This window comes from Arachis stenosperma, chromosome 9 (assembly GCF_014773155.1).
Source record: "Arachis stenosperma cultivar V10309 chromosome 9, arast.V10309.gnm1.PFL2, whole genome shotgun sequence".
Lineage (NCBI taxonomy): Eukaryota > Viridiplantae > Streptophyta > Magnoliopsida > Fabales > Fabaceae > Arachis > Arachis stenosperma.
Window position 1 is genome coordinate 7,065,366 of NC_080385.1, and position 16,182 is coordinate 7,081,547.

General features: G+C 34.0%; 1 protein-coding gene across 2 annotated transcripts; it reads right to left on the bottom strand.

The window, feature by feature from the left end:
• Positions 1-4,147: 4,147 nt before the first annotated feature.
• On the bottom strand, positions 4,148-15,846 carry LOC130950834 (disease resistance protein RPV1-like). 2 transcript variants are annotated; one of them, XM_057879431.1, is made up of 8 exons: positions 14,916-15,844; positions 12,558-13,668; positions 12,138-12,437; positions 8,175-9,674; positions 7,274-7,342; positions 7,029-7,090; positions 5,996-6,857; positions 4,148-4,167 (listed from the first exon to the last, which is right to left on the bottom strand). In XM_057879431.1, exons 1-6 carry the CDS (start codon positions 15,416-15,418, stop codon positions 7,052-7,054), a joined length of 3,522 nt encoding a protein of 1,173 aa, XP_057735414.1. In that variant the 5' UTR covers positions 15,419-15,844; the 3' UTR covers positions 4,148-4,167; positions 5,996-6,857; positions 7,029-7,051. The 2 variants fall into 2 exon arrangements, with proteins under 2 accessions (XP_057735414.1, XP_057735413.1); XM_057879430.1 differs by lacking the exon at positions 4,148-4,167 and having other exon boundaries at positions 5,356-6,857; positions 12,138-13,668; positions 14,916-15,846.
• Positions 15,847-16,182: the final 336 nt, after the last annotated feature.

Here is a 16,182-nt window from a genome sequence, read left to right on the forward strand (position 1 = left end):
TGTAGTTTAAATTTGTATTTTCGTATTTAATTATAATTAATTGTAAATTAATTGTCAGTTATGTAATATTAGCCTATAAATACTAAGAAGTGATAGGGAATAGGGGTTGAAACTCTTACTCAGAAAAACACTCAAGCACACTCACATCCCAGAAAATTCCTGAGTATGCAATCGAGTTATCATTTATGTAGGGTTCTTTCCATCTTCATCTTTCTTTCAATTTACTTCTCTATAAATTTAACATTTCAAGTGAATTTATTTATTAATTATTCTTTATTTTTATCGTTCAATTTAACCTTCTGCATTTCAAATTTCTAGGTCAAAGTCCTTCGATTCAGTCAAAGATGATGAGTTTGAAAAACTCTGATTTAAATTGATGATGATAAAACATTATTGACATAATTAATTGCAAAATTATTAATTAGATATTCATATCTACATTTGCTAATTTAATAATTTTGTTAATACAGATTTCTGTTGGGCCAAAAAATGAAATGCTAAAACTTAGCCTTGGATCAAGTTGATTTAATTATTGTGGCTGAAGCAAGTTTTTGTTTGTTTTGTTGGGCCAATTTTCTTGAAACAAGCCCATTTAAATCTTTGCTACTAAGACCAAAGCTTTGTCTGAAACCAATATTGAAAGAAAGCAAAGTTCCATGCTTCCAACGGATCCCACTTTCAAGTAGTGATGGATTTCAAATTCAATTAACTTGAATTAACTTGCATTGGGAACCATGAGAGAGAAATTGCAATTGATTTGATTGATTGCCTTAATGAGGCACGCTACTCAGCAAAGGGAAGTGGGAAACTTAATTCACTCTAACTCTCTCTATTTGTTGCATTGATTATTGTTCAAATTTTCTCTCTCTACTCTCTCTTCTCTTTCGGTCACTTCTCAGAAAATTATGGAAGCTATAGTAAGCTACCTGAAAGTAGAAGAAGCAAGTAACAAAACCATTGCAATGATGGCAAGAAAAAGAAAACAAAAAGTATGTTGTGGCTGAGATCTTCACCAAAAATAAGGTAAGATTTGGTGAAGTAAGCTCATGCTCTCCATACCAAAAATGGAAGAAGAAGATTTCGGTCAGAGGAAGAAGATCTCAGAGGCATGGCTCGTCTCTGCTTTGTGCTCACTAATCACAGAAGGTAGCTAAGGAGGCTACGTGAAGGAGGAAGCAAAAGTGGAGCAGGAGGAGTTGTCATGCATCAAGAATTCATCAAGGGCTAGGGATCTTTTTTGGAGTGCAAGACAAGATGGAGGGCTCGGATTGGTGGAGTTTGGTGCAAAAGGAAGACACAGAGGTAATTGCATGTTGGGTTTTACATTCAGTTTCCTCTCCTCTCTCTCTGGTCGAACCGGTTTTGCATGAAGAAGAAGAAGTTTAGCTTGGTTCAACAGTTTCAACCGTGGAGGCTTCCCCTTCTATAAATAAGGGAGAACAGCCAGGGCTTGAAGTAAGGAGTGAGAGTGCAAGGCACAGAGTTCTCATAGCTACCTAAGCTAACAGAAAGTCTTCTCCTTCAATGTTCTTCATTTTGTAATTTTCTGTTTAATTTTGTCTGTCTTGAGTCTCATGGAAAAAGGCAAACAGTGAGGTTTGTATGAAAAAGCCATAGAGCGAAAAAAGACAGAGTATACAAAATTAAAAGAAAAAGCCATAGATGTCCTAGAGGTCCTTTGTACATCTGTGTTGTGTTTCATGATTCTGTGGGAATCCCCTTACAAGTTGGGTTAGCACTTAGCAGTTGAAAGCTTAGCTGTGACCAAGTCAAGTTCAGGATTGGGGATTAGATTCTGGACTTGTCCCGGATAGGAAGGGTAGTTCCTAGGGAAGATTGGTGTTTGTAATCAAGGATGATTATAGTAAAATTCCATCATTATTGTGATGGAGACTCGATGTAGGCTGCATTGCACTTAGCAGCTGAACCAGGATATATCTTGGTGTAATTTTCTCTCTTCTACTCCATTTCTGCTTCTGCTGCATAAGAGACAAAACTGAAAAGTATCTCGTGATACTCGTCGGTACTCCTCAAAGCTGATGGCACAGTTGAGCAGATTGGTTGCCTTGGTATTTAACTCCACCGTCTTCCTATCTTCCTCGGTCCAGCTTATTTCTGGTTTAAGAGAGATTACTCCTTGAGCATTTGTGGTAGTTGGAAATTTAGGACATTCCAAGATGATTTTTCAAAGTCTGTAATCCACGGCTTGTACAAATATCTTCATCCTCTCCTTCCAATAGGTATAATTTTTCCCATTGAAGAGGGGAGGTCTGTTGCTTGATTGACCTTCAGCCAGATTGTATGACAACACACTTGCGCCACTGTTTTCTGCCATGAGGATCTTTACTCCAAGCTGCAAAGCTTGATCTCTTTGAGACCAAGCTCTGATACCAATTGATGGTCTTAGTGGCTAAGAGAAGGGGGGGTTGAATCTTAGCCCCCTTTTTTTTTGAAACACTTGCTGATCTTCAGAGAAGACTTTTCTGTTTTTGCTCGTCACTGGACACGAGCAACTTTGTTTTGTCTCGTCCCTTGCCACGAGACTTTTCTTTTTGTCTCGTCACTTGGCACGAGATAATTCTGGTTTTTGCTCCTGTGTATTTGAAAACAGAAATGGAGTGGAAAGGAGAAGAAGATTGCACCCAGATATATCCTGGTTCGGCTGCTAAGTGCAGTGCAGCCTACATCCAGTCTCCATCACAAACATGATGGAATTTCACTATAATCAATCTGATTACAACTTGTAAAGTGCTAACCCAACTTACAAGGGGATTCCCACAGAATCATGATACACAACATAGATGAACAAAGGACCTCTAAGACATCTATGACTTTTTCTTTTAATTTTGCTCTCTCTGCCTTTTTCCGCTCTATGGCTTTTTCATACAAGCCTCACTTGTTTGCCTTTTTCCATGAGACTCAAGACATGACAAAATTAAACAGAAAAATTACAAAACAGAATACATTGAAGGAGAAGAGAAAACTGTTAGCTCAGGTAGCTCTGAGAACTCTGTGCCTTGCACTCTCAAATTTTCTCCTTGCTTCAAACAGTGGTTGTTCCCCCTTTTTAAAGAAGAGGAAAGCCTCCACACTTGAAGCCAAAACCGAACCAACTTCTTCCTCCTTCAACAAACACAGAACCGGTTCGGCCATACAGAGAGAGAAGAGATAACCATGCATTAACCAACATGCAATTACCTCTAGCCCTTTCTTGATCATCACCCTTCATCAATCCGGGCTCTCCATCCTTGGCTTGCTCTCCAAGATGGATTTCTGGCCCTTGATGCCTCATGATGATAATGACTTCATCTGCTTCAATCTCTGCCTTCAACCATCACTTCGCCACTCTAGCTACTCCCTGTGGTGGTTGAGCAGAATCAAAGACAAGCCATGCTTCAAGAATCTATTTTCTTGGCCGAATCTTCAACGTCCCTTTTTGAGCATGAAAGGCTCAAGATTACCTCACCAAATCTAACCACATTTGGTAAAAATCTCAGCCACAGCTCATTTTTATTTTAGTGTGTTTTCTTGCCATCATTAGCTTGATGGTCTTGATGCATGCAGCCTCTTCCTTTTCTTGGTTGAAGAACATTTCTTCCATTGTTTCCTGGACAAGGACCGAAGAAAGAAGAGGAAAGAGATGAGAGAGAATTAAAGAATCTGAAGAAAACTAATGTAGAGTGGTTAAACACATTAATTTGAGAATAGCTTGCTTTTACTTCCCTTAGAGTGGCGTGCATAGTCATAATAGCCATCAAATCAATCTTCTCTCTCTTTCTTATGTTTCCAATGCATTAAATTAAATTTGAATTCCATCCAAAGTAAGAAATGGAATCCGTTGGAGGCAAGCAACCAAATTCAAAGAGTTGGGTTTTTCATCAAAGTGCTCCAATCCCATTTTTTTCTTTCGGTCCATGCATGCTCAACAAATTGGGCTTGTGACATTATTCAAAATTGTGGCCCAATAGTAACATTTGCTTTCCTGATGAAATTTGGAACTTGCACAAAGCAATTGGAAAGCATGTAACACACTTGGGCTTAGAGCAATCAAAATCATTTGGGCCCAAGTAACATCAAATCAGTCATATTCATCATATATTATCAAAACCAAAGGCTGAATGTATTTTGGGCTTGCACCAGAAAATTGTTTTCGGCCCAATATTAAACCTGCACAACAAAATTATTTTAATTAACACATTAATCAAGATTAACTTAATAACTTTGCTGTTAATAATGTTTGATCATCATCAATTTAGTTTAGAGTTTTCCAAACTCATCAATGTATATTTTTAAAAGCATTTATAAATATTAAGCAAAACTCTGAGATATTTGAAAAAGTGATTCTAAAGTTAAATCTGATTCAGTTTATTATTTTGGAAAAATTTTAGTATTATGGATAAAGAATTATTATATCTTGAAAGGTTTTGACTATGTGATGAGATGATTATGGATAGAAGTGCAACACCAATTACTCTTCTTGTCATCGATTTATCTGGCGAATCGCCGAAGAGCGGTATGGGCGCTATAGTCCAAGAGTGTGACTTGTCACTTTAATCGTGGGAACAGTACGGGCGCTATAGCCCAAGAGCGTGCGAGCGCTATAACCCAAGAGTGTACCGGACACTATACCCCGAAGCGATAATAAGAGACAACATCCATAAGGATGTAATGTCGGGTGCGGGTCGAAAACCGACGGATGAGTTCATTACCTGCATTAGGGCTAGACATGCATCATATTTGTTTGCGTATATCTCTTGTGTGTTTTGAATTTGTTCTTATGGTTGTATGTTATGTTGCTGTTTGCTTTTGTTTGTTGTTGCTCTATGTTCTTTTGTTGTGGTATGTTTGATATGGAAAACGTGGCCGTTATATATAAAGCAAATTAAGTTATTTTCACCCCGACCCTACTAATAACTCTCTATCTTCCTACCCCCCTTCAGATGGAGACAGGTGTCATCTTCTATGAGTTCAAGCAGCCTTATGTGTACGAGGATCCTGTCCTTCACAGCTTCCATGTGGTGGCCGCGGAGCCTTGAGTTTGTATGTATGTCCCTCTTTGATCCTGATGCACCGTATGCCTTTCCGCTATAGTGGTTACATCCCAATTCTGTCCACCATCCTTTTGATTTCATACATGGAAGTCATATTCCAGCACAGTAGGATGATCAAGCGGTGTTTGAGCCTGGCTTTGTCATCGATGAATACATCCCTGAGTCTCCTCCAGTAGATTTGGATATGTCGATGGAGTCGCTTTCTACGTATTCCTTCGACCCTTTCACCGTAGAGCCTATCGGGACTTCAGTAGCTGCATCTGGTCAGCCTTTAACTGTTGAGCAGATTCCTCCTAGTGGTACTGTTTCAGTAGGAGGCAACGGTGATGGTAGCCCCTAGAATACACCCGATGTCATCGTTATTAACTTCTGACAGCGATTAGGCAGCGACATCAGCATTTTCTTTTGGCAGTTCTCCAGTTTTGTGTTTCTTTTGTCTTAGACTCTAACTTTTGTTTTTTGAGAGATCAGGTTATAAGACTAGGCTAGTCTGGACGTCAGATTAGGGATTTCTTATATGGGCCAGATCTCAGAAATGTTTTGAATTGTATATATGTACATAACGGTGAGGGTATAACTAACCTTTTATATTTTGGGTGCTGTATATATACATATATTATAGTATATTATCCTGTCTATGTATTTATTATGAATTTTCTTTAAGGAATATTTTTCATAAAAATCGAGTTTTGTTAGCCCGATTACAGATTTGATATTATTAATAACAGTGTCAGTATAGCTTTAAGTTGGTAACACTTGATATTTCAGTATAAGCATGCCATACTGGAAATTGGGTCGTTACACGTGTCCTGTGTTCGTGTCCATGCATAATAGGTAAACTCTAAACAGATAGAATTATTCTGGTATAATCACATAAGTTTTAATTAATATAATAGACAGAAGATTTATTCTCTTTCTTAAATTTAGAAGAAAAAAAAAAATACCAGGGATCATCCCAAAGCTTTTCAAGATCACTATATGGCATGGAGAGTTCAACCTGAATATATCTCAAGTTATTAAGCAACTCCAGATTTGTTGGAAGACTCAATGTATAATCAACTCTCTTTTGTCCATAACCAATGTTGCTAGCAAAAGCAAATAACCTTAGCTTTGGCATCTTTCTAAATGCAATCAGCTTGTACATATTTCTGTGTGCCAAGTCATATCCAAATATATGGTTTCAAAAGAAAATCACTAGAGACTAATGGATTATATTTTGCAACCTAGGATTTGATCAAATTAAACATTTTCTGAGATTAACAGTCTTGTTTTAGGGGAATTAACTAAATCAAACATTTTATTTTACGTTTTTAAGAGTTAATCACTAAATTCATTTGATTGCATTTTACTCCCTAAACAAAGAAAAAGGAAATCACTCAGGAACCTTTTACAATAATGGGGCAAGTGCCAAGTTGAGTCGTTCAGGACCTTCTGGGATTGGAATTCTTCAATTCACTGTTTAAAAAAAAAAAAGGAGATAATAATTAGGATAAGATAGAATGAAGATTAATTTAGCTCTTTGTTAGGTTTGAATGGGGACTACACCTACATTATTGCAAACAAGCTAACTAGCTAAATAATTACAGAGCGTGAAAATGGTAAAAACAATGTGCAACCTGCACTGCCGAATAATAATAAGTGTATGTACACAGGGAAACTGAAAAACAATCAAAGAGCAAAATTCTGTAATGGTGATTGGTGTGTTCTCATGGAAAGTGTGCTATTACAACAATAATGAAGTAAAGGAAGTTCAGATGTTCCCCACAGAAGCTTTCGCCTTCCAGTTCTCACAGGATATGTTCTTCTCTGTAGAAGGAAAAAAAGAAAAAGTTATAAGAAAGAAACAAGTATATATGCCTCTTCTATTTCTTTTCCTTATTTTATTTTATTTTTTTAAATAATTATAAAACAATATCAACACAATTGAAGAGAAACAATGAAAAAAATACACAGACAAAAAGAAAAGCAAGATATTACTCTGTTTCTGGAGTAATCTTTTTTCATATCTCTTCTTCGGTTTCTGATCTCCCCCACCCCCACTGTTATAAAATTGACAACATAAATAATTGTGGTAATTCCGAATATTGTAGTAATCGCAGACCATATATTAAAACACTCCATTATAAAATGAAAATGAAGTCGCTCAAAAATAGTAATTTCATCAAATATAAGAAAAAACTTACTAACAATACATAATTGGGCAATGTAACTTATAAACTTACCAATAATCTTTGGAACCAATTGACAATATCCAAAGCACAACAATATACATCCACTCTTTCTCCAGTTTTCTGCGACAATATAATTTGTCATGAACCCTTTTTGTCTCTGAGTGTCTTACTCACATTTGATACATTATTAGTATGATTCGATAACTAACCACACAAATGGCGATATCAAAGTATATATAGCACTGTAGAACATAACATTAATATGCGAAAATGTCATTTCAAATTTTTGTCTATTCATAAATAGTATAACTTTTGCAAACTGATGTATTATTATTAGTTTAGTAAGTTAAACATTTGCGAGTTCTAAAGTTTATTTTTTTTTAAATAAATCATATATCAATTTGTGTGATTTATATTCATTGTGAAAGTGAAACACTTCCTGTGCAATAAGAAATTATGTTAACATGTCCATTTATAATTAGAAAAGATCATAGAAAACTTTTATATGATTCAACATCAAAATCAAATCCTTTAACTTATTCTGATATTAATTTTGAACAACATGAACAACCACTAATCAAATGAAAATACACTACACCCTAATTTAATGCTACTAATCAAATTTACTCTTTTAACTCTATTAATTCACATTGTTTACACATTGTTCAAAAATATTATTGGTTACCTATACTTTTCCTAAAAAAAAAAGATGAATATTACAAAAGTGCTGCCCTTTTGCAAGATCTATCCATAAAATTGAAGCAAAGTAGCTATGTTAACATTAACATTAACAGAGTAAGAAATTATGCAGGTAGGTTGTGCAAATAATAAGAAGAATGTGTAATTAATTTTCAATGATCTAATTAAACTTTATTCGGGATTATTGCTATATCCAAAAATTCATAATGCAAGAATGTGTAAAAACTACTCAGATTAGTATTAGAAGCATTACCTCAACGTCCTCCAACTCCAAGTCATCAGATTCATATCCCTCATCAATGGCATCTGGACTAACCTCCCCTTCATCATTGACATCTACATGCATCCAACAGATCCCACACTCTTTTATCACTACTTCTTCATTATCTTCTGTTTGGGCATAGAACTCAAATTTAAGGATAGGATTGCAAGCCGTATCCCTCTTTCTCTCTTTGATTGCTTCCATTATCTTGTTGGAATACGCTCCATCATACCATATTACCTTATGATCTGATACCATTTCCAATGGAATCCTATTGACGGGAATATAAAATGTCAAGAGTCCTCTATTTCTAGAAGTTGCTATCCATTCCCATTCGTTGCAACCTTTTCCCAAGTAGCATTGCCATCCAAATATCACTTGTTTCTCGCCAAGTTTGCAAGATTGGTATTGAGAAATTAACATGCAGCCACAACACAAAGAAGAAATCTTGTGATCTGGAGCAAGTCCAATAATGATGGAAGCTTCTCTAGAGTAGTAGTCAAGGAACCAGTCATTAATTATGCTCTGTTTACTTGGTAAATAGTAGAAGAAGATTCTATTATCATTCTTTGCTTCATTATTTGGATATCCATCACTTGCCACAAGTTGTATCCTGGATTTCAAGTCTTTCAAAACTGCTTCATATGCATCATCATCCAACTTTGTGCAGTTATAGAATCCAAGCCATGTTTGGTGTTTTCTGGGTGGTTTACTGGTTAAACTTGAGACTATCTCTAAGGATTTGCAGTTTACTGCAACAAAGTACTCAATAGATGGAGGAAGTAGAGGTACGTATTGAAGCACTTCACAATCAGCAATCCAAAGTTCTGTGAGCTGTTGAAGATTCTTAATGTTTTTGGGCAAACTTGTGATGAGATGACAACTTTCCACATGTAATGCTTCTAATGATTGTAAGACATGAATATTGTCTGGGAGTTTAGACAAGCTCTGACATTCGCAGAAAGTTAATGCCTTGAGAGACAAAAAGGCAGGGGTGGACAATATTCTACTTAAGATGATGCATGTGTCATCTTCATGTTTTATTGGATCCGTGAGTGCAATTCTGGGGGCAAGGTTTATAGGAAGTTTTTGAAGAGAATAACTGATGTTAAAACCGAACCAGTCAAGATTTTTGAGATGCATAATAGTGGACGGCACTTCACTCAAAGCCGTTGCTGGTAAATATAACTCGATATTGGACTGATCACCCACCATGGGGATTGAGAACTCTTCCAAATTGGAGCAACCAGTGGCCCACAAGAGATGGAGAGATGGTGAACAATAGTCACTGCAGAGCTTCTTCAGCGCTATGCAATTTTCCACAGATAGTTCTTCAATCTTGGGAAGAGAGAAAATGGATGGATGAACATCTGGCAAGCTTACACAGTCAATAAGTCTTACTTGTTTGAGATTCCGAGCACCTGCCAAATTTGGGCACTCTATCAAGTGTTTGCAGCCACTGAGATCAATTATTTCCAAATTTGGTAGATTCTGTAACATTGTATAATGTCAACTCCAACAAATGTTATTATTAACACATGTACATGTCTAGAGAAAGAAAAACAGTATTATTCTATTGTTTAGTGTGTTGCGCTCTCACTTGTTTTAATTTTATAAACTATTCTACATCTACTATCAAATATTAAATGATAATAACTTTTTCATATTCTGATGAGAAAAATTAATTGTATTTTCCAACAATATTTTTTCCTTCTCTTATTCTTACACCTATATAAAAAAGTGTTTCCAGCTGATCAATACAACTAATAGAATAGATATAAAATACATTTGAAGTTTAATTTAGTTAAAAACATACTGAGCATATGAATTTTTTTAGTTATCCATTACAATATTAAAATAATACAATTTATTCGAAACTTAGAATATGGAACTTGATTTCATTTGTATTTAGTATATATATTGCTGGTTAATTCTAATTAAACGTCATCTATATACAATTCATAGGAGTGAAAATTTCTTTTGGGGCGAAAATTTTTCGAAAGTGAAAATCCTTTTATTTGGTTGATTATTACTTTTATTCTATCTTTTTGTTTCCTTTGAGGAAACAATGTCTCATTAAAATAATACTTTGTCAAAAACTAACGAAAAACATACAATAAACAAAGGACTAAGAAGTGAATAAGCGAATTGAAAAAGAAATCATTGCATCATGACATATATTAAATTAATATGATGTAGCGAAACAAGAAAATGTTAGATGACAAGAAACTATTGAGGACCAATTATGTTCTTGTTTTAATTTAAAAAACTACGATGGATATATATAAATAATTATTGGATGTAATATAATATTTATCTCTTTTATATCTCATTTGAATTTAAGTCATGTACTTGATTATCATTTTCTTTTTATAAAATACTCTTTATTCTCTTATCAAAACTTATTTAATTATGAGAGCTGCTACATATTTAAATATTTTTGACAACTAAATCTAATTAAATTGGTCTAAATTTAACAAAAACTATTTTCATAATACGTAGTGTGTATACACACGCTTCACTAACGCAAATGAAATCCCGGTTCACTTTGCGTTTATTCTTCGTGTGCCTCCTCCTCCTTCTTCTATTGGTGATGTTGTTGCTGCGTTTTGTTTTTGTTTCTTCTTCTCCTCCACTTTTTTATGTTATTGCAGTCATTTAGTTTTCTTTTTTATTTGATATTTTCTTCTTTTTTTCTTAGTTTTATTCTTCTCAAGAGAGTAAATTAAGAAGAATTTCGAGAAAATGAAATAAGAAGGAGAAGATGAAGAAAAAAATGAAAAAGAAGATGATGAAACGGAAGATGAGGAGGAGAAGAAAGAAGAGTTTTGAATTGTGCAAGACAACGAGACAAATGCACTGAAATTACAAGAATTTCTAAGTTTATAGAATGCACAATTTTCGATTTATTTGTTATTACACAATAGTGCTGTTATAATAATATTTCGGTTCATTTGCAGTTTAAGTGTGTTGTCGATGAACAATTTGTCTCAAATGTTGGGATGACTTTCAAGACAAATTGAATGGAATGGAATGGAATGGAATCTAATGCAATTGAATAAAATGATAATGAATAATTTTATTCTTCTTTGCTAAAAAATTTGGTCAATACTTATTAGCAACATCAAGTGGACCTCAATTAACACACAAATGAACCGAAATTAGTTCAGATTTGAACAAGCAGTCAAAACGACTCAATCATCAATAAAAATACAATGAGTTCATTTTTGTATCCAAATAAATCTCAATTAAACTAAGAAATGAACCGAAATTACTTAAAAAATAAAAAAAATAGTTATTACTTATTAGCAACATCAAGTGAACCTCAATTAATTCACAAATAAACCGGTATTAGTTCAGATTTGAACAAGCTGTCAAAAAGACTCAATCATCAACAAGAACACATCGAATTCATTTTTGGATCCAAATGAATCTCAAATAAACTAAGAAATGAATCAAAATTATTTAATGATGACACAAGAGAAAATCAGAACCAATAACAATGTTAGCAAAATATTGGTGTTGTTGGTGATGATGATAACAAAAGAGAAAGATAACGAAAAAGGAAAAGAAGAAGACACAAGAAAGAAAAGAAGAAGCAACAGCAAAACGTGCTAGTGTGATATTTTATTCTTAACAACAGTCTATATAAAAAATTCTCTCGATTAAATGATGAAAATATGTCATTTTAAGAAATAATTACCACTCGAAAATACTTTACAATATATAGAAATAAATTAATCTTACATAATAGAATAAGTTTATAAATTATAAATTTTGAAATAAATGTCCTATAATTAATATTATATCAAAACTACTCTTATTTTTTATTTTTTTAAAATTTTACTTTTTAAATCAGCTAATTTCTCTAATTTTTATAATATATCAATCTTTATTTTAATATCTGACAAAAGTCTCAAAAAAGCATAAAAAGAAATTAAAATATGATCCTACCTGTGTTGTATCCCAAAGTTTTTCAATATTGCTACCTTGCATGAAAAGCTGAACAAGTTTTTGAGGCCAACAAATAGACGGCACAAACTTAAGTGGACATTTATTCCACTCAATATACCTTAAGTCATTAGGAAGTTGAAAATCCTCTAGAGCGCTGTTCGATTCAAGATCCATGTTGATATTTCCTCTTAAAGCAAGTAACCTTAACTTTGGCATCTTCCTTAATGCAATGATGATTATACGTGGATCTATTGTAATTTCATTCATATCCACAATCATGCTTTCAACTCCATGAATATCCTGCAAAATTGATAAGCATATATTGCAATATAATGTTAGTACTGTGTTGCTGTAAGCAATATTTTGATATAGACATACACTCATGTTGAAGACCAAGCCATTAAAGCATGATTTCCTTACTCTTTCATCTTGAAAAATATTGCAAATTTCTTCGGTATTCGACAGTCTTGTTTGTTGACCACCATTTCTACTAGATTCTTCATGAATGATTTTCCAACACATTTCCCGTATCAAACTATGCATTTGTATGTATTTATAATTACCATTTGAATAAATACTTATAAGAGACTTGTCCAATAGACTTCTTATCCCTATATCTGCAAAGAAATCACAAGAATTTAATATTCTTGTTATTTTCTCCATTTCATACCCGTGGAAAAAACATGCAACATCTAAAAGGATGTTTTTTTCATCATCATCTAATGCATCATAACTCAATCTCAACACTTTCTGAATATCTGCATTGGGATACTTCCTTAATTTTTTCAATGCACTATCCCATTCACCTACATTTTTGCCGCGAAGAAATGATCCCAAAATTTTCAAAGCCAATGGAATGCCCTTAGCATAATCTATGACTCTAACTATTAGCTCACCATACCCTTTTTTGGGATGGGGATCAGAAAAGGCATAATAGCTAAAAAGTTTATAGGAGTCTCCATTACTCATTTGCTTGATTTCATGAATTTGTTCAACTCCTCCACTTGTAAGCACACTCCTGTCCCTTGTTGTCAAAATGACAATGCTACCAGAACATAGGCAAGTACGCAAACCTGGAACCAAATCAGTTGCAATTGGCGAATCAACCACATCATCCAGTACAATCAAAGCCCTCTTCTTCTTGAGTTTACTTTTAGTGTGAGAGTCTAGTACTCCAATATTGGTATTATGAAGATCTTGGTTTAATAATTGGGAAAGAAGTCTGCTGCATATGTCACTGAGACATGGCTTTCCTAATTCTCTTGAATTTGACAACAAGCAAGAGCCTTCATATTCAGAAGAGTAATTATTGAAGAGAGCCTCAGCAACGGTTGACTTACCAATACCGCCCATACCCCAAATTCCAATCACAAGAATCTTCTCCATCTTGCGTCGTCTCATCAAAGATTCAACACGGATATAGTTTTTGTTACAAATAAAAGGTCTGTTGAGTCCATCTATGAAGCACTTCTTCAGACAATGTGGCAAAATTGCTTTTACAATGTCACTAATTAGCTTTGCTTCATCATCCCTGGCAAAAGATAACCACGGCATAGATGGAAGTGAAAATGGATAAACATACATAGTTCCTTACAATCCATTATTTAAATTGGAGTATAATAATACTCTACTCTTTAAGTTAGTCAAGTAAATTTGTATATATATCTTGAACAACCTACCTGATTTCAATGTATAATCATAATGAATGTTACGATTTCCGAAGATCTTATTATTAGATTTGTATGTTTTTATATTCTTTTGCCATTGCTATAGCATTGAAGTTGACATTGAGGTGTTTCTTCTTTAGACAAAAATGATATTTTCACATTAAAGATACCAATTTAAATATTATTATTATTATTCCAGTTTTGTTAGGTAGACAACGATTTTTGTGAACAATGTAAACAATGAGTTTTAGAATTGACTCAATAAAGTAAAAAAAAATACTCTACCCCTAAATTACTTCCTAAATCCTAACATTAGGATAATCATTCACACATCTAGTGAATCGAACATCTAACCATTATTAACTGTGCATGAATAAACCGAATCAAAAAGAATAACCACCATCCAACTAAAAATCAACATAATCATTTGCATACATATTGAATTGAACATCCAATATATCTATTGTTCACATTATTTAGTATTTTCATGACTATCTATACTTTTCCTTATTATTATCTTTGAGAAAGCAATTACAAACCGCAGACAAAATCCTGAAGGTCAAGCTGAGTTCATGAGAAAAAAACAGCAAAACAAACACAACAATAGACTGTATTCAAGTTTAACAAGAAGAAGGTAACAACTAATAACAACAACACAAACAAATAATAGATTCAATATAGTTGATTATTTAATATTTGTAATTTGAGTTCAAAACAATTAAGGAAGAAGAATGTAATTAATTAGTACCTGCGGCTTCAACAATTAATTGAATATATATATCTATTTCTTTGACCAATGGCCTTAATTACTTATTGTCTAAATCTAATATACAATGCTTGTTTGGGTGTGATTAACTTAATAGAAAAAAATATTTTTTAATTTTTTAACTTATTTAACAAAACTTTAGTAATAAAAATAAAAATATTAAAAAAATAAAGATATATATTTTTTTTTAAACAAAAATTTATATAATAAATAAATAATATTTTTATATTATTGTATCTAAATATATTTAATAAATAAAAAATATTTTATATAAAATATTTAAATATAAAAAAAACTCAAAAATAAAAATGTTCTTACAAATTCAGCAAAACAAGGTCATATTACCTGTGATAATCAAAGGTGATGCCAGAAAGATTGGCAGCATGAGTGAGTGCAGTCCTCCATTGTTGCACATGGCAACGGTCCTCCGGAGATCTCTCATGCTTATCAAAAGCTCTGCGGTAACTTCCACTCTGCTTGCGAACATGTGTGGGCTCTATTCCGTAGAACACTGGAATCACTACTTTGTTATTGTTCTTGCGTTTCATGATCTCCACCAGCTCTTTCAAGCACCACCTAGAGGATGCATAGTTTTCGGAGAAGATAACAACAAACAAGTTTGAGTTTCTGATGGCGTGAAGAAGTTCGTCCCAGATGACACCTCCTTTGTCCATGCCGTCATCGTCTCTGAATGTTTGGATTTGGTTTTGGCGGAGAGCGGCTTGAAGATGGCTGAGGAATCCTTTACGCGTGTCTTCCCCTCTGAAGCTGATGAAAACATCGTATCGATGAGTGGGAGGTGCCTGAGAAGAAGAAGAAGCAGCAGCAGCGGCAACTGAAAGTGACATGTGTGTATGATGGTAATGTAGTGACGAGTGCAGTAGGCATAAGAGGGGAATAATTCAGCACTTAATTAATAAGAAAGAAACTCTTTCTAATCTCACGGACTGCAAATGCATGTGAAGTGGTCGAGAAAGTCAGGGGAACCATCCTTTGAATTTCCGCGTGGGTCCATAAATATAATTATGATCATGAAGCTACCTCCATCGGGCTCTCTCTTTCCATTAAAAACATTGATAATTTAGTATTTTCAGTCAATTAATACTACTGCTTACACTGCACACAATAGTTAAGACTTAAGACTCAAGAGCACAAGGTTGAGGGAATGATTTAGCACTTAATTAATAAGAAAGCAACCCTTTCTCATGTCACGGACTGTGTAGACTATATGCGACCAAGACTCAACTTGGTCAACGTCAACCGAGAAATTACTGACTTTAGATCAGAGAGCAATTCCATGCGCAGTTGTCGACAAAGTCAGTGAAACCCATCCTTTCAATTTCCGTGTGGGTCCATAAAAATTATTATCTTTATTGTAACCGTAATTGGGGGACTTAGCGGGCAGAATAAAGATGATTAAAATGATTATCGGTGAACAGAGGGTTGTATCATGTATGTATTGCTTTTTAAAATTAAAATATTGAATTAATGTTAATTAATTTCTTATTTTTTCCATTAAAAATATTGACATTTTAGTATTCTCAGTCAATTAATACTATGCTTACACCGCACACAATACTACAATAGTCAAGACTCAAGAGCACAAGGTTGA

Bases quoted from the DNA above. Each gene is read 5' to 3' on its own strand.
- LOC130950834 (XM_057879430.1), bottom strand. From the start codon at position 15,418: ATGTCACTTTCAGTTGCCGCTGCTGCTGCTTCTTCTTCTTCTCAGGCA. The intron at 7,343-8,174 runs GTAATGCTTCTA...ATATTGTCGCAG, and splicing joins TGGAGTTGGAGGACGTTGAG to AAAACTGGAGAAAGAGTGGA. The intron at 7,091-7,273 runs GTAAGTTTATAA...ATTTTATAACAG, and splicing joins ATTGGTTCCAAAGATTATTG to TGGGGGTGGGGGAGATCAGA.